The sequence below is a fragment of the Oncorhynchus keta genome, chromosome 23 (genome assembly GCF_023373465.1).
Source record: "Oncorhynchus keta strain PuntledgeMale-10-30-2019 chromosome 23, Oket_V2, whole genome shotgun sequence".
NCBI classification, from domain to species: domain Eukaryota; kingdom Metazoa; phylum Chordata; class Actinopteri; order Salmoniformes; family Salmonidae; genus Oncorhynchus; species Oncorhynchus keta.
In genome coordinates, this window is record NC_068443.1 from 45,994,121 (window position 1) to 46,018,125 (window position 24,005).

General features: G+C 40.7%; 1 protein-coding gene across 1 annotated transcript in view; it reads right to left on the bottom strand.

Moving 5' to 3' along the window:
• Positions 1-565: 565 nt before the first annotated feature.
• Positions 566-24,005, bottom strand: part of stard3nl (STARD3 N-terminal like) — a 33,248-nt gene continuing 9,808 nt past the window's right edge. Inside the window, exons 3-8 of the mRNA XM_052477335.1 lie at positions 17,067-17,144; positions 16,889-16,966; positions 9,349-9,466; positions 7,596-7,694; positions 7,148-7,206; positions 566-863 (exon numbers count right to left, since the gene is read on the bottom strand). Of these exons, the coding sequence (XP_052333295.1) occupies positions 7,151-7,206; positions 7,596-7,694; positions 9,349-9,466; positions 16,889-16,966; positions 17,067-17,144 (429 nt within the window). The 3' untranslated portion in view covers positions 566-863; positions 7,148-7,150. The remainder of the gene's footprint in view (positions 864-7,147; positions 7,207-7,595; positions 7,695-9,348; positions 9,467-16,888; positions 16,967-17,066; positions 17,145-24,005) is intronic.

Genomic DNA, 24,005 nt, shown 5'->3' on the forward strand with positions numbered 1-24,005 from the left:
TAAAGGATACCCGTGTTGAACTCTAATATGAATTCATGGGAAATGTATTCTGCCATTTTTTTTTTTTTTTTTTAAATGTGTGTATTGATACATTTTGCAAAGCCAAGTGGAAAGTTTACTAAGAAGCTTCCGGTCTAATGCCCTTCTACTTCCAAATAGTCAGTTGAGAAAACAAACAGTATAACACCTTCCAGTGATTAAAAACATGTTTCTTTCCTATGATGAAGAGAGGGTAGTCATAAGAAGAAATCAAAAAACATTGTCATTGAGTTCCCAAAGTCATGCATTCAGACATATATAGATTACCAACTGAAGTCGTTACATATGCAGGCACAGCTGTGTTGGTTATGTAATCTATATTTCCCCCCCTTGACAGCTGTCCGAAGGCGTTTGCTTAACATCAATACATTTTTTTCCCCCTGCGTAATCGATTTATATTCAAGCGTCATCCTTAGAGCTCAACAGCCCTATAGCCACACTTGAAACTGGCACCCACTGCCCATGCGGACTTCTCAGTCTTCAATTCTGAACTGATTTTGAGGCTTCTAACCATATCAGCAAGAGATACAAGAATAAGCACATCAGGAACTTATATCTGGCAACAAAAACAAAACAGTATGCACTCAGTTCTTAAAAATAATTGTTTGGAAGCTTGAGTGAAGAGGCGACGGGACATGAAGCAGGTGTGTAGAAGGTGATAGGCTGAGGAATACAGAGCTCTCATTGGAGGAATAAAGAACATGCAGTGGTCGTAAGTCTTCCCCGTGGTTAGATGGGGCAGCTGCTGGTAGCACTTGAGTAACTTTAGACGCAGAGGTTGTGTATCTTCAAATGGGTTTCACCTCCCAGGATGACCACTGGTACTTCTCAAAAACAAAACAAAGCATATTATAAGCAAACAAAAACACCAATTATATCATGACCTACATAATTAATCAAACCAGAAATTATGTATTATGGAAGTATTTTCATGTCAACATTCACAAAATGACATTTTGACAATAGTCATTCAAATTGTATATTTACACATACACTCAGCAGCCAGTTTATTAAGTACACCCATCTAGTACCAGGTCAGAAAACCCTTTTCCTCCAGAACAGAATTCTTCAGGGCATAGACACATTGCTCAATTGGTATCAAGGGACCTAACATGTGCCAGAAAAACATTCCCAACACCATTATACCGTTGACACCAGGCTTAATGGGGTTATGTGATTTATGCTGCTTACGCCAAATCCTGACTCAACACGAAACAGGAACTTGTCGAACCAGGCAATGTTTTTCCACTCAATTGTCCAGTGTTGGTGATCGCGTGCCCACCATGGCAGACTCTGATTTGTAGCTGATAGAACCTGGTGTGGTCATCTGCTGCAACAGCCAATCCGTGACAAGGACCGGCGAGTTGTGTGTTCCGAGACGCGCCATTTGTGTAAGTGCCTTTGAATGGGGGATATGGTGGTAGGTGCCAGGCGCACCAGTTTGAGTGTGTCAAGGACTGCAACACTGCTGTGTTTTTCACGCTCAAACGTTTCCCACGAGATTGGTTCACTACCCAAAGGACATCCAGCCAACTTGACAGCTGCTGAAATCTTTGGAGTTAACATGGGCCAGCATCCCAGTGGAATGTTTGACACCTTGTAGAGTCCATGCGCCGACGAATTGAGGCTGTTGAGGGCAATGGTGGGGGGTGTAACTCAATATTAGGAATTAGAATATACACACAGACACACAGACACACACACGTCAGATCCAAAATTCTTGGCATTCTTAAAATAAATACTTAACTATATTGTATATTATATTGCTATATTAAATTATTTTTAATAAACAGCCTCCTGGCAGAGGCAACCAGGTTGACTAAAATATCCTAGTACTGGGTAAAGTTAATTACGCCGTTAACTTTAAGAGCCCCAGGACCAGTGGGAGCAAAATAGCCCCATAACATCAAAGATCCCCCACAATATTTTACAGTAAGTATGAGGTACTTTTCTGCAGGAAGAGGGCCGTCCATAAGCGCAGACAAAGGATATCAATTATCTAGAAAGATTATGCGTCGAGGAATGGTTTTACGATCCTTCCTAATTTGTTTTTCAATCTCATAATTGTAAGTTGCTCTGGATAAGAGCGTCTGCTAAATTACTTAAATGTAAATGTCATAAAACCTTTTGTAAAAAGGTTATATCCTCTCAAAAAGGCGAAGGTGCCGGAGCATTAATAAGAATTTATTCTTAACGGACTTGCCTAGTTAAACTTGCCGTTTTGAGATTTTGTTTTATTAACTTGAACAAAATCTCTCTGAGCAACTGTATAAAATAATATCATTTCCCAATTTCTTTGCGAATACAATTTACACTGAGTGTACAAAACATTAGGAACAACTTCCTAATACTGAGTAGCACCCCCTTTTGCCCTCAGAACAGCCTCAATTTGTCGGGGCATGGACTACAAGGTGTCGAAATCGTTCCACCGGGATGCTGGCCCATGTTGACTCCAATGATTCCCACAGTTGTGTCAAGTTGGCTGGATGTCCATTGAAGTCGGAAGTTTCGAGAAACGATTGAGCGTGACAAACCCAGAAGCGTTGCAGTTGACACTCAAACCAGTGTGCCTGGCACCTACTATTATAACCTCGTTCAAAGGCACTTAAATCTTTTGCCTTGCCCATTCACCCTCCGATTGGCACATACACAATCCATGTCTCAAGGCATAAAAATTCTTATTTAACCCCTTCATCTACACTGACTGAGGTGGATTTAATAGATGACATCAATAAGGGATCATTGAAGTCGGAAGTTTACATACACCTTAGCCAAGTACATTTAAACTCTGTTTTCACAATTCCTGACATTTAATCCTAGTAAAAATTCCCCGTCTTAGGTCAGTTAGGATCACCACTATTTTAAGAATGTGAAATGTCAGAATAATAGAGAGAATTAATAATTTCAGCTTTTATTTCTTTCATCACATTCCCAGTGGGTCAGAAGTTAGTCAATTAGTATTTGGTAGCATTGCCTTTAAATGGTTTAACTTGGGTCAAATGTTTCGGGGAGCCTTCCACAAGCTTCCCACAATAAGTTGGGTGAATTTTGGCCCATTCCTCCTGACAGAGCTGGTGTAACTGAATCAGGTTTAGAGGCCTCCTTGCTCGCACACACTTTTTCAGTTCTGCCCACAGCATTTCTATAGGAATGAGGTCATGGCTTTGTGATGACCACTCCAATACCTTAACTTTGTTGGCAAAATGGCTTAAGGACACAACTTTGGAAGTATGCTTGGGGTCATTGTTCATTTGGAATACCCATTTGCAACCAAGCTTTAACTTCCTGACTGATGTCTTGAGATGTTGCTTCAATATATCCACATAATATTCCATCCTCGTGATGTCATCTATTTCGTGAAGTGCACCAGTCCCTCCTGCAGCAATGAACTCCCACAACATGATGCTGCCACCCCCTTGCTTCACGGTTGGGATGGTGTTCTTCAGCTTGCAAGCATCCCCCTTTTTCCTCCAAACATAACAATGGTCATTATGGACAAAGTTCTATTTTTGTTTCATCAGACCAGAGGACATTTCTCCAAAAAGTACAATCTTTGTTGCCATGTGCAGTTGCAAACCGTAGTCTGGCTTTTTTTAATGGCGGTTTTGGAGCAGTGGCTTCTTCCTTGCTGAACGGCCTTTCAGGTTATATCGATATAGGACTCATTTTACTGTGGATATAGATAAGTTTGTACCCGTTTCCTTCAGCATCTTCACAAGATCCTTTGCTGTTCTGGGATTGATTTGCACTTTTCGCACCAAAGTACGTTCATCTCTAGGAGACAGAACGCGTCTCCTTCCCGAGCGGTGTAACGGCTGCGTAGCCTCATGGTGTTTATACAGATGAACGTGGTACTTTCAGGCATTTGGAAATTGCTCCCAAGGATGAACCAGACTTGTGTAGGTCTACAATTATTTTTCAGAGGTCTTGGCTGATTTATTTTGATTTTCCCATGACGTCAAGCAAAGAGGCACTGAGTTTTAAGGTCGGCCTTGAAATACAGCCACAGGTACACCTCCAATTGACTGAAATTATGTCAATTAGCCTATCAGAAGCTTCTAAAGCCATGACATAATTTTCTGGAATTTTCCAAACTGTTCAAAGGCACAGTCAACTTTGTGTATGTAAACTTCTGACCCACTGGAATTGTGATACAGTGAGTTATAAGTGAAATAATCTGTCTGTAAACAATTGTTGGAGAAATTAGATATCCTAACCGACCTGCCAAAACTATAGTTTGTTGATATCTTGAAAATGTGTTCTAGCTAAGATGATCTTGGAAAACGTATCTCTCATACATGGCAGTACAAGTTTTTTTAGATAGAAAGATAAGAGTGCTAATCAACAAACGGAATAGTCCTGGAGTGTCTTCTTCAAATGAGCCCCCCAAAATATACAGACTTCATCCAGTGTCCAGAAAGTGGATTGGCAGTACAGGCACATGCCTCATTTGCATTACGATATTTCAGATTATTTTTTATACAAAAAAAAAAAACGTATCTTTGAGTCTACAATATACTGGTTAACCTATTAGAGTGTGGTGCCTGGCTGTGTATACTATTAAGGCTAACTGTGCAGGTTATGCAGGTACTAATTATGCAGGTACTAATTATGCAGGTACTAATTATGCAGGTACTAATTATGCAGGTACTATGCCTTATGCTTATCCTGATAGATTTCAGGATTTCAGACTAACATCCATAACTGTTGTTTTTGAAAAGTAATCATGTAAACGGCTGGTTTATGGTTTTGGAATTCCTTGAGAACGGCCATGTTTTGACCTAAGACTTTTGCTAATATGTTCAAAAAGCTTGTCTATTTAATGTGGCATCCATACTGCTTCATATTTGCTTTATTTCTCCAATTTCTCTTGAAGTTCACTTTTTTCGATATACACTTATACACTCCCCCTAGAGGCATCAATCAGCATGTTTCAGTCTGGCCAGCCGAAGTCTACAAGGTAAACCGGACGAGTGTGCTCAAACTCCCTTAAAATACCTTCTCTTGAAAAATGAGAAAAAAAGCAGCAAATAATACCATTTGTCCATTTTGAGATGCCGTAGCCAGTATACAATTCCTAAAAAGTCAGATTTAATCTAAGAAAGATTTCTTGAGTTGTCATTAAGTTTAACATTTTTACCGATGAGATCTTAGTCGTACGATTCTACATCTAACTAAGATGGTTGGTGCAGTATTTCTCAATGAATAAAGGTGCATTGAAAATGAGTCATCTCTCGTTGAAAGATACATTTTATTTTAGAATCCCTACCGTTAACAAATCTCAGACCAAGGGGCGTACATGTCAGCTCACAAACTTCAGCTGGCCTTGAGAAAATAAATGTACACCCCCCCCCCCACAAACAACCAAGAAAAAACCTTATTGAAGTACAAAATGCACATAAACGTCATCATGATACACACAAGTGTTCAAAAGCTTGGGGTCACTTAGAAATGTCCTTGTTTTTGAAAGAAAGGCACAGTTTTTATCCATTATAATAACATCAAATTGATCAGAAATTACAGTAGTCTTTTTGAGTTCCTCTTGCCCATCTTAATCTTTTCTTTTTATTGGCCAGTCGGAGAAATGGCTTTTCTTTGAAACTCTGCCTAGAAGGCCAGCATCCCTGAGTCGCCTCTTCACTGTTGACATTGAGACAGGTGTTTAGCATGTACTATTCAATGAAGCTGCTAGTTGAGGACTTGTGGTGTCTGTTTCTTAAACTAGACACTAATGTACTTGTCCTCTTGCTCAGTTGTGCACCAGGGCCTCCCACTCTTTCTATTCTGGTTAGTGACAGTTTGCGCTGTTCTGTGAAGGGAGTAGTAGATGGCATTGTACGAGATCTTCAGTTTCTTGGCAATTTCTCACATGGAATAGCCTTCATTTCTCAGAATGAAAATAGCCTGACGAGTTTCAGAAGAAAGTATTTGTTTCTGGACATTTTGAGCCTGTAATCGAACCCACAAATGCTGATGCTCCAGATACTCAACTTGTTTAAAGAAGGCCAGTCGTATTGCTTCTTTAACTTTATTAGGATACTGGTTATTGTTCAGAATTTCAGATGACTGATGTGCCCAAAGTAAACTGCCTGTTACTCAGGCCCAGAAGCTAGGATATGCATATACTTGGTAGCATTGGATAGAAAACACTTAAGTTTCTAAAACTGTTAAAATAAATGTCTGTGTGCTGGTTGAAAAAGTATTTGATGTGGGGCGCTGTCCTCAGATAATCACATGGTATGCTTTCGCAGTAAAGCCTTTTTGAAATCTGACAACCCGGTTGGATTAACAAGAAGTTAAGCTTTTAAATGATGTATGACACCTGTATTTTCATGAATGTTTAATATTACGATTTTTGTATTTTGAATTTCGCGTTCTGCAATTTCACTGGATGTTTACAACATTAACAATGTCTACACTGTATTTATTCTGATCAATTTGATGTTATTTTAAATGGACAAAAAAAAAAACGAGCTTTTCTTTCAAAAACAAGGACATTTCTAAGTGACCCCAAACTTTTGAACAGCAGTGTATCCACAAACTCTTCCGGCTGGGAAGCATGCAGATGCCTTAAGGCAGGGGTATTCAAAGTCGGGGTGCTGCAGTGGGGTCACCCCCAAAAAAATCCAACAATAATTTGGGAACAAAACATTTAGAGTACAGATTGTATATACAAAAATTGAGAAAGATAATTAACTAAATACTATTTTAGAGAAATGTTTTGCTTGTTTCTTTTAATTTTGATAAGAGATGAAAATGCAATGAATTTAAGGTTATTTGTTGACGTAAAAATCGAAATGTACAGATTTTAAGATTGTGTCATTAGATCTGGGGTCCCCGCTGAAAAAGTTGAGTACCACTGCCCTAAATGGTACTAGAGACACACATCAAAAGGTCCATTTCTATTTTTTTGTCTGTGAGAGATTAAAGTTGTGATTTTGCGTGCAAATGTAACATCCATAACGCTTGAATGTTATAAATGCTTATTTATAAATTATATAAATAAATCCTACCTGTTATAGGCACCATTCTAAACACCAAAAATACTATTTAGATTTTATTCAGTTACCCGCCTCATTAGTTTGAGTGGTAAAGACAGTATAGTTACCTGTTAAATAAGAGCCTTCTCCGGGTCATGTTTATCGTCCAACAGCTCCTCATCAGAGTCTACAAACGGAGCACAACACCAAAAAGTCAAATAGATCTAAGAAAATTACAAAACACACAGACATAGGAAATAAGCTGGGCAATAAGTGGATTTGAAAATGACAATATCACCATGCGGTGACACAGAGTGTACGGATATGAGATTTTTACTTTATTCTGATGACACTTCATACTGTCTTGGTCGCTTCTCCAATATTTGTCATACCAGTCGTTGGTACCAAAACAAAATTTCTCATTTATGTTGTTTAAAAAGACACTTACTTATACACTGTGAATCCCACACAGAGATTAAACCCAGTTTAAAAACAGCTACAACATTCTCTATGGAAAACAATCCACAAACAGGCCTGCAAAATTTCAACTCAAACCTTAGATTCACACATTCTCACCTGCCACAGACTCGGGTGGGGAGTAGAACTGCCCATCTGAAAGTGGTCCTGGTTGCACAAATGAGGTCCTTTCAGGGGCGTCCATTATAGAAAGAAATCCTGATGGGATGAAAACACAATGATGACACGTAAGTGTCACTAACATAGTATCACTTGTACAGTGCCTTCAGAAATCATTCACGAATCTTGACTTTCTCCCCATTTTGTTGTGTTATACCCTGTATAAAAATGTGTTGCGATTGTGTCACTGGCTTAAACACAATACACCCATAATGTCAAAGTGGAATTATGTTTTTTTGAAATGTGTACAAATCAACTAAAAATTAAAAGCTGAAATGTCTTCAGCCAATAAGTAATTAATTCAATCCCTTTGTTTTGGCTAAATAAGTTCAGGAGTAAACAAACAGAATAGAGCTATGCACAGGCAGAATCCTAGAGAAATCTCATTCAGTCTGCTTTCCAACAGACACATTTACCTTTCAGCAGGACAATAACCTAAAATACAAGGCCAAAAATACACGAGTTGACAACATTGAATGTTCCCATTGGCCTTGTTACAGTTGACTTAAAATCATCTTGAAAAGCAAGAATTTAAAATTGCTGTCAAGAAATACTCACAGCTGCAATCGCTGCCAAAGGTAATTCTAAAATGCATTGACTCAGGGGTGTGAATACCTATGTAATTTCGATATTTCTGCAAGTAATGTACATTTATTGAAACATGTTTTGTTATTATGGGGTACTGTGTGTAGATGGGTGAGAAAAAAAAACAACGTAATCCATTTTGAATTCAGGTTGTAACACAAAATCCTTCGACCTCATTACATTTACATTTAAGTCATTTAGCAGACGCTCTTATCCAGAGCGACTTACAAATTGGTGCATTCACCTTATGACATCCAGTAGAACAGTCACTTTACATGGCTTGGTTCTTGCTCTGACATGAACTGTCAACCGTGGAACCTTAAGACACGGTGTGTGCCTTCCCAAATCATGTCCAATCAATTGAATTTACCAGAGGTGGATGCCAGTCAATTTGTATAAACGTCAAAGGGTGATCAATGGAAACAGACCGGAGCTCAATTTCGAGTCTCAAAGGGTCTGAATGACCTGTTTTCCGCTTTGTCATTATGGGGTATTTTGTGTAGATTGATGAGGAAAGAAATTTATTTAATACATTTTAAGAGAAGGCTGTAACGTAACAAAATGTGGAAAAAGTGAAGGAGTCTTAACATTTTCCGGACGCACTGTATATACAGATGCGGTCATGTTTTGCTGAATGCGGTGAAGGAAAACACTGTGGCAGCAAGAACAATTGCACGTTTGTTTTTCAAAAAAAAAAGAGACCCACTACAATAATTTGAGCTTTTAACAATTACAAAATGACTCCAATCAAGACAAAAGGATATGTAACCCATTTTACTTTTCATGTGTTTTTATATTACATTATGATTTCAAATCTGTAGTTATTCCGTTTCTGTAAAGTGTGAGTATGAATCAAAATAAGTCCATTTAGAAGATTGTCTAGGGCTCCGTCCCAATTATCTCTTCCTCCCGAAGTGTGCATTTGTTCACTTTCCTTTCATTTACTTATTTGTTGAAATATCTGGTGAAGACTCCCTCTAGCCCATACCTCCACCAATCTAATGCTTTTAGATTTGTGGGAATTAGTGAACGGGTGTACACCTCAGGAGAAGAGAGATATTATTGGGATGCACCCTAGGAGTGAAATGGGAGAGTTTCCCATACTCACTGTTCTCATCGTCAGCCTCCTGAGGTAGAACCTTAAAGTCTAGTAGCCACGTCTCTATCCAGGCCAGGATGAAAGAGATGATGGGCAGCAGGTACCCAAAGGCCCCCTGGGAAAGGAGCTGGAACATGCACACACAAAAAACTAATTTGCTCTTAGTTCATATAGCAAAACACACATAAGCAAACATATGTTGTTACTTATACTGACAAAAAACTGACATGCACAGACACTAAACATGTACAGCGATTCCTCCTTTAAAAGTTGTGTCATACTGCGGCACACCTTGCGTGCTGCCGCAGCATTCTGTGGCCCGTCATTTAATTGTCAGACATTTTTCTGTTACTACAAATTATTGCTAGTTTTACCACCAGAGGGCATTTGAGAAGCATTTGATAGTATTCCGTATTTGCATTACCAGAGAATTTAAAACCTTTTTTGTAATAACATCGTATATGTGATTGATTAAAAAAATGGCTTAATTCATTTGATTAATATTATGCTGTTCCTATTCAGAGAAAAAAATAAACCCTCTGGGTTTCCATTAGGATGGAATGGAAAATATGGCGCTGTACAACGTGACGGTCGGGAGTAGGCTACAGGATTGAAAATTTTTCGCCTTCAACTTTGCTCCAATATTTCTGTAAATCGGTGATATTTATTCCCATAATAATTCATTATGGATCCATAAGTAAATAACATTTGCATTTTGAAAGAGTATTTTTTATCATTATTTTATTAACAAAATGTGTTTATTAGGCTACTGTGCAGTCTACAATAGATACTGTAGTAAAACATGGGAAAGTGCCTAATTTCTTACATAAGGGAGAACAGGCTGTGTCTGTACTACAGAATGCAGCCCGTTGGGGAGGAAGGAGTATGCTGTCCTTGTAAATAAGAATTTGTTCTTAACTGATTCCATGTGTTATTTCATAGTTGTGATGTCTTCACTATTATTCTACAATGTAGAAAATAGTACAAATATAGAAAAATCCTGGAATGAGTAGGTGTATCCAAACTTTTGACTGGTACCTGCTGGAATGGAAAATATGGCGCTGTACAACACGACAGTACAGTACTGGGCTATTTAGCTAAAGAATCACTATGTCGTACAGACAAGAGACCGGGGTTCAAATCGCCGATGGGGAGGAAGGAGTAGGCTTGTCTCAAGAGTCCCCTCAGAGCAACGCGAAACAGTGCTAAAATAGTTGTAGGCTTCTAACTTCAATATGCTCTTTAAATAAATAAGACCTACACCACTTAACAGTATATCTACAAATATTATTTTCAATGATGTGACTCTCCGACAATAATTGCACTTAAGAGGATTGGAGGACACTATATTAATATCTAAAGGGGCCTTTTCCATCAGTTTTCTGGAGAAAGCAGACATATATCAGGCTTATATTCAGTCAACACATATCTTAAGTGAGCAGTTGGTCAAATTCTGTTGTCAGAAGAGGAATGGAAATGTCAGTGTGAACCGAAGACCTGACGAAGCCATCACACATGTTGACTCTGCCTGTCGGAGGTGGAGTTCCAGAGCTCACTGGTGTGCCCGGCATTGATTGTTCCTCGCCCTTTTCAACGCGTGAGTGAGTCAATGATTCCAATAACTCGTCTGACAAACAAAGAACTTTGCGTCGTGCAAGCCCTGGCATTGATCAAGGCTGGCGAGACATTCAATAAACATCATCTTCACAGACTAATCAACGATGGCCCTTGAGCAATTTGCTCAAAATTGCTACATGAAAAAAAGATCAAGAAGATTAACTTCTTGGATATAGGGGGCGCTCTTAATTTATGGATAAAAAAAACATTCCCATTTTAAACAAGATATTTTGTCACGAAAAGATGCTTGACTATGCATATAATTGACAGCTTTGGAAAGAAAACACTGACGTTTCCAAAACTGCAAAGATATTGTCTGTGAGTGCCACAGAACTGATGCTACAGGCGAAACCAAGATGAAACTTCAAACAGGAAGTGAGCCAGATTTTTGTGGCGCTGTGTTCCAATGTCTCCTTATATGGCTGTGAATGCACCAGGAACACTGTCATTTCCCCAAGGTGTCTGCAGCATTGTGACGTATTTGTAGGCATATCATTGGAAGATTGACCATAGACTACATTTACCAGGTGTCCGCCTGGTGTCCGCCTGGTGTCCTCCGTCGAAATTGGTGCGTAATCTCCAGATGCATGTATTTTACAATGTGATTCAGAGGAGAAACCAAACTGCCACGAATGACTTATCATCGAATAGATATGTGAAAAACACCTTGAGGGTTGATTCTAAACAACGTTTGCCATGTTTCTGTCGATATTATGGAGTTAATTTGGAAAAAAGTTTGCGTTGCAATGACTGAATTTTTGGGGGGTTTTCTCAGCCGAACGTGATGAACAAAACAGAGCGATTTCTCCTACACAAATAATATTTTTGGAAAAACTGAACATTTGCTATCTAACTGAGAATCTCCTCATTGAAAACATCCGAAGTTCTTAAAAGGTCAATTATTTTATTTGAATGCTTTTCTTGTTTTTGTGAAAATGTTGCCTGCTGAATGCTAGGCTTAATGCTATGCTAGCTATCAATACTCTTACACAAATGCTTGTGTAGCTATGGTTGAAAAGCATTTTTTGAAAATCTGAGATGACAGTGTTGTTAACAAAAGGCTAAGCTTGTGAGCCAATATATTTATTTCATTTCATTTGAGATTTTCATGAATAGTTAACGTTGCATTATGGTAATGAGCTTGAGGCTATAATTACGCTCCCGGATACGGGATTGCTTGTCGCAACAGGTTAAGCTTCATAACTGGCTGAGGTAGGCTAAGATATTTTATATAGGTCTAGGCTCCGAAGAAATAGACTACAAACTACAAGAGGGCTTAATTGAAGATTATTGTTGAACTGAATTGCTCGACTGTTTTCTCCATCTGTTAATGGCAACACTTGCACACCAACAAGTTTGCTATATTTTCAGCACCACTATTCACCTCCTATTGATTGGGCTGCAGTTGCGGCCAGTTGTTTTTTTAAATTTAACCTTTGTTTAACGAGGCAAGTCAGGTAAGAACCAGTTCTTATTTACAATGACGGCCTACCCCGGCCAAACCTAGATGACGCTGGGCCAATTGTGCGCCCTATGGCACTCCCAATCACGGTCGGATGTGATACACCCGGAATTCGAACACCCGGAATTCGAACCAGGGACTGTAGAAAAAGCCTCTTGCACTGAGAAGCAGTGCATTAGACCGCTGCACCCCTCGGGACCAATGACACACACACACACATTTATTCCCCCAGAACATTAACCGTGTGTAGGTAGATCCTAATGACTTGTTGCATGTTGGCTCAGCTATTAGACAATAATTTAGTTAAAAAGGTTGAATAGTCTATTGTTCAGCTAAATAGCCCATCCTGCTATGCCTTGAAAAACTAATAATACTTTTTCCCCTTGATAGTGTTTTTAGCCACAATCGGCCCCAACCCCAATTAATACATTTGGGCACAGTTGATAGCGTGCTGGACTTCGGGCTAGAATGTTGAGGGTTCGAAACCTGCTCCCTGCTTGTTTCATTACATTATTATGCAGGTCTCAGAGCAAATAGCCTGGATTGTTACTCTATCATTCCTCGCTTCCTCCAATGCGTCATTCAGCATGCTTGTGGGCGTGCTGGCAGGATGTACTGTTTTTTATTCTGTATATATGAATTACAAATCGGCCTTTACTTAAATCATGTTTCTATCATGTTTCTAGTCTATTTCCACCCCTCATCACTGTCAAACGCTCCCTAAAACACTTCTGTGAGCAGGCCTTTCTAATCGACCTGGCCCGTGTATCCTGGAAGGACATTGACCTCATCCCGTCAGTTGAGGATGCCTGGTCATTCTTTAAAAGTAACTTCCTCACCATTTTAGATAAGCATGCTCCGTTCAAAAATGCAGAACCAAGAACAGATACAGCCCTTGGTTCACTCCAGACCTGACTGCCCTCGACCAGCACAAAACATCCTGTGGCGGACTGCAATAGCATCGAATAGCCCCCGTGATATGCAACTGTTCAGGGAAGTCAGGAACCAATACACGCAGTCAGTCAGGAAAGCTAAGGCCAGCTTCTTCAGGCAGAAGTTTGCATCCTGTAGCTCCAACTCCAAAAAGTTCTGGGACACTGTGAAGTCCATGGAGAACAAGAGCACCTCCTCCCAGCTGCCCACTGCACTGAGGCTAGGAAACACGGTCTCCACCGATAAATCCATGATTATCGAAAACTTCAATAAGCACTTCTCAACGGCTGGCCATGCCTTCCGCCTGGCTACTCCAACCTCGGCCAACAGCTCCGCCCCCCCGTAGTTCCTCACCCAAGCCTCTCCAGGTTCTCCTTTACCCGTGGTCCTTCTGGTCCTTCTGTGGCTCAGTTGGTAGAGCATGGCGCTTGTAACGCCAGGGTAGTGGGTTCGATTCCGGGACCACCCATACGTAGAATGTATGCACACATGACTGTAAGTCGCTTTGGATAAAAGCGTCAGCTAAATGGCATATATTATTATTATTATTATTACCCAAATCCAGATAGCAGATGTTCTGAAAGAGCTGCAAAACCTGGACCCGTACAAATCAGCTGGGCTTGACAATCTGGACCCGCTATTTCTGAAACTATCTGCCGCCATTGTCACAACCCCTATTACCAGCCTGTTCAACCTCTCTTTCATATCGTCTGAGATCCCCAAGGATTGAAAGCTGCCGCAGTCATCCCCTCTTCAAAGGGGGAGACACCCTGGACCCAAACTGCTATAGACCTATATCCATCCTGCCCTGCCTATCTAAGGTCTTCGAAAGCCAAGTCAACAAACAGGTCACTGACCATCTCGAATCCCACCGTACCTTCTCCGCTGTGCAATCTGGTTTCCGAGCCGGTCACGGGTGCACCTCAGCCACACTCAAGGTACTAAATGATATCATAACCGCCATCGATAAAAGACAGTACTGTGCAGCCGTCTTCATCGACCTCGCCAAGGCTTTCGACTCTGTCAATCACCAAATTCTTATCGGCAGACTCAACAGCCTCGGTTTTTCGGATGACTGCCTTGCCTGGTTCACCAATTACTTTGCAGACAGAGTTCAGTGTGTCAAATCAGAGGGCATGCTGTCCGGTCCTCTGGCAGTCTCTATGGGGGTGCCACAGGGTTCAATTCTCGGGCCGACTCTTTTCTCTGTATATATCAATGATGTTGCTCTTGCTGCGGGCGATTCCCTGATCCACCTCTACGCAGACGACACCATTCTATATACTTTCGGCCCGTCATTGGACACTGTGCTATCCAACCTCCAAACGAGCTTCAATGCCATACAGCACTCCTTCCGTGGCCTCCAACTGCTCTTAAACGCGAGTAAAACCAAATGCATGCTTTTCAACCGATCGCTGCCTGCACCCGCATGCCCGACTAGCATCACCACCCTGGATGGTTCCAACCTTGAATATGTGGACATCTATAAGTACCTAGGTGTCTGGCTAGACTGCAAACTCTCCTTCCAGACTCACATCAAACATCTCCAATCAAAAATCAAATCCAGAGTCGGCTTTCTATTCCGCAACAAAGCCTCCTTCACTCACGCTGCCAAGCTTACCCTAGTAAAACTGACTATCCTACCGATCCTCGACTTCGGCGATGTCATCTACAAAATGGCTTCCAACACTCTACTCAGCAAACTGGATGCAGTCTATCACAGTGCCATCCGTTTTGTCACTAAAGCACACTTATACCACCCACCACTGCGACTTGTATGCTCTAGTCGGCTGGCCCTCACTACATATTCGTCGCCAGACCCACTGGCTCCAGGTCATCTACAAGTCCATGCTAGGTAAAGCTCCGCCTTATCTCAGTTCACTGGTCACGATGGCAACACCCATCCGTAGCACGCGCTCCAGCAGGTGTATCTCACTGATCATCCCTAAAGCCAACACCTCATTTGGCCGCCTTCGTTCCAGTACTCTGCTGCCTGTGACTGGAACAATTGCAAAAATCGCTGAAGTTGGAGACTTTTATCTCCCTCTCCAACTTCAAACATCAGCTATCCGAGCAGCTAACCGATCGCTGCAGCTGTACATAGTCTATAGGTAAATAGCTCACCCTTTTTCACCTACCTCATTCCCATACTGTTTTTATACTGTTTTTATTTATTTACTTTTCTGCTCTTTTGCACACCAATATCTCTACCTGTACATGCCCATCTGATCATTTATCACTCCAGTGTTAATCTGCAAAAATTGTATTATTCGCCTACCTCCTCATGCCTTTTTGCACATTGTATATAGACTGCCCATTTTTTTCTACTGTGTTATTGACTTGCTAATTGTTTACTCCATGTGTAACTCTGTGTTGTCTGTTCACACTGCTATGCTTCATCTTGGCCAGGTCGCAGTTGCAAATGAGAACTTGTTCTCAACTAGCCTACCTGGTTAAATAAAGGTGAAATAAAAAATTAAAAAAATAAAATAGTTACACTGTGTAATCATTGACGTCCCAGGAGCGGTAAACCCTGTTGAAGTGTATATCTGTAATGCATACATCCAGACACAGCATCATTCAAATACTGGAGTTTGATACACCTGGTATTAGATGACACCAACAAAACAAAAAAAAAATGCTAAATAGAGATTTTCGTAAATTAACTTTGACAAACAAATACGCACAATCGTTTGTCTCTACATTACTACCATATTCCTCTTAATTGTACATTTTTGCTTAACTTGTTATGGCGTTATAACTACTTACACCTGCTTCCCCCGTAATGTCAGCCATCTTTGCTGAAGAAATTCACCAGGGACGGGTGGCTCGCGTGAAATTACTCATTAATATGAAGTCATATAAAAACCTTGGGACCCAAATGCATAATGAGTGCCCTAACTCCCCCTTGTGGTGGTCTGGAGCAATGAAGCCGTGACGCTGGGTCCCTCTAAGTCCCGCGGCGTAAAGCTCACATCTTTTAAAGGAGGAACAACTGTACCAACACCAAGTCCTACAGTAATGCCAGTTATTACATTATTCGATTCACAATCCAAACATGAAAACATCTTACCACCCTTCAACTATGTCAGAGAGAAGATGCATATCCCTCCTATTGTATTCAAATTATGAAATATATTTTTCATTCCTCTTGTTAAAATTACATCAGACATACTTTAATAAAAGCATACCTTTGATAAAATGACTTTGCGATCAGGAAAGCACTTGTGGTTGCTGTGGTTATCTGTGATGGAAAGACCGAGCAGAAAACAGTTACTACTTGTAGTTGACATTAAATACATTAAAATCAGTAAAAATTAAATCATGAAAAGAAAATATGTCACTGCATCATAAGTGAACTATTGAAGAAAAAAAAATTTAAAAAACAGGAAAGCTGTTGCCATGCAATTACTGTCTATTCGATTCACTGCTGGACTGAAAACAGGCACAATGTAAAACAGGACGTGCACAGGGAAACAGCATCCTCTAGAGTAGCAAATGTGAAAATGTGTTTGAGTCATAGGATGGTTCACCTACCGCTATGGCCCACCAGTGACGCAGTTTACAAACAGCATAGGCCAAGATTAGGGCTGCAAACCGTAACACAGCCAGGAGCTAGGGAATATTCAGTCGCAATTTACGTCATAATTTCTGCCTGATCCGGATAACAAATGAGCACTGTACTCTGAGCAAAGACGCAGCATAATGGACTTACTAATATGTCGAAGAATGAGGCGTGGTAGTCATAGTGTAAGACCTCCTTATCGAGCCGCGTCTCGATTCCTCCATTCACCTATGAAGACCAAAAAAAAAAAAAAATAAAATAAAATAAAAAATGGATGACAGATACAAAATACCCAAATCTGTAGTCAATACATCGAGTTAACTTGTCATAGATTCAATTCATTCTTAAAATACCAAACATTTTCAGTATTCCCCCATTCAGATATGCGACTTGCTATGTTATCCATGATTGGAATGCATTTTTGTAACAACTGTGTTGGCGGCATTGGCAATGTAGGTGAGCAACCGGTCAAAATGTTACTTTGGAGACAGAGTAAATATTACATTTATTTTACCTTTATTTAACTAGGCAGGTCAGTTAAGAACAAATTCTTATTTTCAATAATGGGGCAGAACGACAGATTTTTACCTTGTCAGCTCGGTGATTTGATCTTGCAAACTTTCGGTTACTAGTCCAATGCTCTAACCACTTGGCTACCTGCCACCCCATGAACAAGATGATATCAAATCAAATTTATTTATATAGCCCTTCGTACATCAGCTGATATCTCAAAGTGCTGTACAGAAACCCAGCCTAAAACCCCAAACAGCAAGCAATGCAGGTGTAGAAGCACAGTTCAATCATAGATTGAAAAGCCTGAGAAGTTTGTGTGTGAGTTACTATTTTTTAAAGGTCAAAGAGTCAGTGTAGAAACTGGTAGAGAACACCAAGATTGGCAAATTCGCCACTGGCGCCCTGTGCTCTTCACAGGTGAAAGCAGCAACACTGAGAATGTGACAGTCTGGAGACGCCGTGGAGAACATTCTGCTGCCGGCAACATCCTCCAGCATGACCGGTTTGGCGGTGGGTCAGTCATGGTGTGGGGTGGCATTTCTTTCGGGGCCGCACAGCCCTCCATGTGCTCGCCAGAGGTAGCCTGACTGCCATTAGGTACCGAGATGAGATCCTCAGACCCCTTGTGAGACCATATGCTGGTGCGGTTGGCCCTGGGTTCCTCCTAATGCAAGACCATGCTAGACCTCATGTGGCTGGAGTGTGTCAGCAGTTCCTGCAAGAGGAAGGCATTGATGATTTAGTCCAGGTTTGGGAAGAGATCCCTCAGGAGACCATCCGCCACCTCATCAGGAGCATGCCCAGGCGTTGTAGGGAGGTCATACAGGCACGTGGAGGCCACACACACTACAGAGCCTCATTTTGACTTGTTTTAAGGACATTACATCAAAGTTGGATCAGCCTGTAGTGTGGTTGTCCACTTTAATTTTGAGTGTGACTCCAAATCCAGACCTCCATGGGTTGATAAATGATCAATGAAAATCAAATTGTGTGATTGTTGTCAGCACATTCAACTATATAAAGAAAAAAGTATTTAATAAGAATATTTCATTCATTCAGATCTAGGATGTCTTATTTTAGTGTTCACTTTTTGAGCAGTGCATATATATCCCCATATTACTCAGAGGAGATTTTCCCCACCCTTGAGGAAGAGACGTGCCATTTCCAGGCCCAGGGAAATGTGCTCATCTGTGGGGACACAAATGCATGCACAGGAACACTACCTGATCTAACGACCACCACGCGAGGGGACAGCTTTATTACAGGCCATACTGTCTCTAACTGTCTTCATCTCCCCCATAGAAACAGTGACAGCACTGTCAACAAACACAGAAAGGAATCTGTTGCAGCTCTGTCAATGGTAGGTTACGGGGAGACTCTTTGGGGAGATTCACCTACTGCTCACCTCTTGGACACAGTACAGTAGACTATATGATTACAGACACTGTCAAGCCACTAACACCTCTGTCTGATCACAACCAAATGACCTTGTTCCTCAAGAGAACAGACTTGGAAACAACCACACATTCACAGCCCAGTAAGCTGTACAACATCAGAAATGTATACAGATGGGCCCAAAACAGCACAGAAGAATACCAGAAATGCAACCTGTAACCAAAATATCCAAACACTCTTAGATAACTTTCTGGATGCCACATTCACTCACAGTAAACACAATCTAGAAATATATACAGGCAAAAAAAAAAAAAAAAAATCAGCAAAAACAGAAATTAATAAATAAACAAAACAAAGACCAGATGACAGCTGGTTTTATGCAGGTTGTAAAATTATTATTTTTTAAACAGAACAAACCACAGCACAGAAACTCCCAAAAATGGTGAATTACACCTTCATTACTGTGAGACAAATAATGACTTAATTTTGATTTGAACCCCTCCTTTGTTCAGGGACACATTATTCAATTTCTGTTCGTCACATGTCTGTGGAAGTTGTTGAATCTTATGTTCATACAAATATTTACACGTTAAGTTTGCGGCAAATAAACGCAGTTGACAGTGAGAAGATGTTTCTTTTTTTGTTGAGTTTACATTACTTATAGGGAAACAAGCACAGTGCTATCTGGCCCTAAATTGACAGTACACCATGGCTAGATATTTGACCAGGCCCCCTGTAGAGGAAAGGCTGTGCAACCACTGCACAACAGCAGAACCTGGCAAAATGGTAAAAATATAAAATACAATTAAGAGTGCCATTTCCTCAGACCTCTCTGATGAGGATAGGTTACCCGTCCTGTTGGGGGAGGACGCAGACAGCTGTGGGTTGGCAGCGCACTACATTGCTGCCTGCCATAAGTTGAGGGACAGTGTCTGACAGACCAACATACCTGCACATGTCCTCTATGCTTATTTTGACCTTTGGTTATTGCTGTTACTCTTGTGCCGTTGACAATATTGATTATGTTAATATTGTAAACCTCCAAAGTAAGCTTTGGCAATACATACATTGTTACATCATGCCAATAAAGCAAACTGAACTGAAATTTGGGAGAGAAAAGGGGGAGAGAAAGCGAGCGAAGAATATAATTTTGCGCGCAAATGCCTCTCACCTGTAAAAAAGACCTGTGGTGTGTTTTAGAGAGATCATGTAATCACTGTGTTAATTAATAGTGTATAGTGAGGTGAGGTGAGGTGAGGTGGTGATGTGTGTGTGTGTGTGTGTGTGTGTGTGTGTGTGTGTGTGTGTGTGTGTGTGTGTGTGTGTGTGTGTAGCACTCACTGTGGATAGAGAGCCAGGGATGCAGGGATAGGGGCTGTGACTATTCTCACACATTGTTTTGTCTGTTGTATTCCAATCAAAACAAACATGCATATAGTTATGGGAATGTGATTTTTGGATACTCACCTTTAAACAAAAGATTTGTGGACAAAATTAAGCTGCAAATGAGATTAAGACAAGACTCAAATTGTACTTTTTCCTCATGGACTAAACACATATTTTTGCTACGGTAGGTTAATTAGCCTACGTGTTTCTTTTTGGTTATCATTCTCTTCCTCAGTCTACATACCATAATGTCAAATTGGGAAATGTATATTAATGTGTATTAAAAACTTTAATATACATAAGTATTCAGACCCTTTACTTTGTTGATGCACCTTTGGCAGCCTCGAGTCTTCTTGGGTATGATGCTACAAGCTTGGCACATCGGTATTTGGAGAGTTTCTCCCATTCTTCTGTGCAGATCCTATCAAGCTCTGTCAGGTTGGATGGGGAGTGTTGCTGCACAGCTATTTTCAGGTCTCTCCAGAGATGTTCGATCAGGTTCGAGTCTGGCCTCTGGCTGGGCCACTCAAAGACATTCAAAGACTTGTCCCCAAGCCTCTCTCGTCTTGGCTGTGTGCTTTGGGTCATCGTCCTTTTGGAAGGTGAACCGTCACCCCAGTCTGAGGACCTGAGAACTCTGGAGCAGGTTTTCAGCAAGAAACTCTGTACTTTGCGCCATTCATCTTTGTCTTGATTCTAGCTAGTCTCCCAGTCCCTGCCACTGAAAGACAGCGCCACAGCATGATGCTGCCACCGCCATGCTTCACCGTAGGGATGTTGCCAGGTTTTCTCCAGGGAGATAAGCACAATAACTGTTGGAAAGTTCATGAAATACGTTTCCATGACCAAGCATCCGCACACAAGCCTAAGATCACCATGTGCAATGCCAAGCATTGGTTGGAGTGGTGTAAAGCTCACTGCCTTTGGACTCTGGAGCAGTGGAAACGTGTTCTCTGGAGTGATGAATAACGCTTCACCATCTGGCAGATGACAAGAGAACGCTACCTGCATAGTGACAACTATGAAGTTCAGTGGACGAGGAATAATGGTCTGGGGCGGTTTTACATGGTTTGGCCAAGCATTGGTTAGAGTGGTGTGAAGCTCACCCCCTTTGGTTTTACATGGTTTGGCCTTGGTCCCTTCGTTGCAGTGAAGGGAAATCTTAACGCTAAATGAGTTTGCATTTTTGGCCAAAATTTCATTTAAAAGCTTTTTACTAATCATTCTTCATATAATTTATTTTAGTTTCATAGTATAATTTTTGTTAAGTTCGGTCACATGATTTCTCAAATTTGAAATATGTTTGCCAATCGGTTGTGCAGCCAGACTTATGTGCCATTCCTTTTGCCTCATCCTTCTCAACCATACAATTTTTTCAATTCAAGAGGATTTAACCAATTTTTACAATCTTTTTCTTAAATGGGTGCAAGCTTATTAGGAACTGGAATAAGCAATTTCATAAATCCTTCAAGTGCAGAATCAGGATGTCACTCATTACACACAGACCAACAAATATTCCACATCTTCAACATTCGGAATCATTGTAAAACCGCTATGATCGCTTAGAAACCATTTTAAATCTTTGGAACATTGTTTTTTTTAGATATGGCTAGATATGGCTACTATATTATGATCACTACATTCAATGGGTGTGGATCTAGCTTCAAAGCAGATTTCTACAACATTGGTAAAGATGTAATCATCCATTTGTATCGACTTAGTTCCCGTTACGTTTGTAAATACCCTGGTAGGTTGACTGATAACCGGGATAACCTGATAACCTGGTTACAGTTTTAAGCTTTTTCTGTGGACAGCTTGATGAAAGCCAAGTCAATATTTAGATCACCCAGAAAATCTGCTTCCATTGATATTACATACATTACCAAGCATTTCACACACATTATCCAGAGACGGATTGGTAACACTTGGTGGTCAATTAGCAACTTCCCACAAGAACAGGCTTTAGGCGAGGCAGATGAACCTGAAGACATATTACTTCAACAGCATTTGACACGAGATCCTCTCTAATCTTTACAGGAATATGACTAACAGCAATACCTCCATTGGCATTCATGTGTCTAGTGTAGCCGTTATAACCATATATTGCTACCACTGTATCAAAAGGAATTATCCAAGTGAGTTTCAGAGCCAATATATGCAGGTTTTCTGTTGCTAGCAAGATCGCTTTAATGCACCTTATTCTTTAGGCTACATAGTTGTTTTTTGGTGCTTTTCTGGGATTCTTGGTTTTTATTGCTTTACTGGGAGGTTTAGAGGTAGACATGACAGCGATATTTATATTTGAGCTGATAGTGCAGGGTGAACTGCTCACAGTGGGCGTCCTTACTAGGGAAAAACATCTCCGTGCTAAACAGTACAACTCAGGATCATAGGCAGATGATTACTGAGGATAATAGCCGTCGGATTGACAGGCATTTAGAAGAACATAAATTAGGTTACTTACATTGTGAATGCCAACACTCCTGGGAAAATCTACATTTGCAGCAGTACTACGACAGCTCGGTGACACAATAGTAGTGATTATCTGAGCAGGTCTTGGGTCACTGATAAGTCATTGTCTCAATGCGGCCTTAAAAAGGCCAGGACAGAGTCCAGAGTACCAAAGTAAAAAAAAAAAAAAAAAAAAGCCATTGATTCGAGGGTTGAGGTCCCTGAACCAATAAGTTGGTCGTATTCATGAAAGTCTCGTGACATGTTACGTTCCCCAAAAAGAATCCAAAAATGTAGCCGCTCAAACAGAAGTGGGAACTAACAGTCACGAACAACCAAAAGGAAGCAGGTGAAGTGTTCCATTAGGTGTCCACTGAAAGTCGACTAGCAACAAGAAAGTGGGTCATAAAAGACACCCACCATGTGTACCCACTAAATTTGCCCCAGAAAAAGCCAATCAAAACCCACAAAAATGTATAATATGGAGTAAAAAGTAAAGGGGGAAAACAAGATAAAAGGTTTTGTTTTTCACAAACTCAATGAGGAAGCGCTGAACACCAGTAAAGCTCTTCTAACATCTCTCATGCCAGCTGCTAGGGTTGCACATTTTGGGGAATATTCAGAGGTGGAAACTTTCCGTGGGAAATAACAGGAATTAATATTAATACCATTCAAAAATTAAGATTTTTTTTGCATTGGATATATCATATGGAGACAGAAACAAACCTTTTACCTTATCATAACTAGACATGGCAAATTATTAAATCCTTCCAATAGAAAAAATATTTGTTACGAATTGAACTTTAATTAAATGAGTTGACTCTTCACATGGGATGATTTCACTGAACAACAAAAGGGAATATTGAATGATTCCCAAAGACTCATTGCATCTCCCAAAAATATTTTCAACATACATCTGTAAAATGATAGTCTAGAAACTAAAACTTTGGTTGTCTTCCTCTCAGGCTTCCATGTCTTTTCCCTGGACCTCCTCAAATGTCCACCCCTTGAACATCAGACTCTGAAGCCTCATCTTCACTGTCCAACCTTGTTGAGGATGGCCAACAATTTTTCAACCCTTGTATTGGCCAGCCCGTTGCGTGCTTTGGTGTGTGTGTTTCCAAACAAGGACCAGTTGCGCTCTGAGGCAGCTGATGTTGGTGAGATTTGGAGGATGATGGGAGGCAACAGGGGAAAGAGCCTCAGATCCACAAAGTCCCTTCCACCAGGTGGCTGATGCGATATATTGCCACGACTGCCATATTGCATCTCCATCCCAAAGCTCTTGCTTGGAAGTGTACTTCGCCAGACTGCCAAGAACCCTCATTCAGGCCAAAGTGGCGA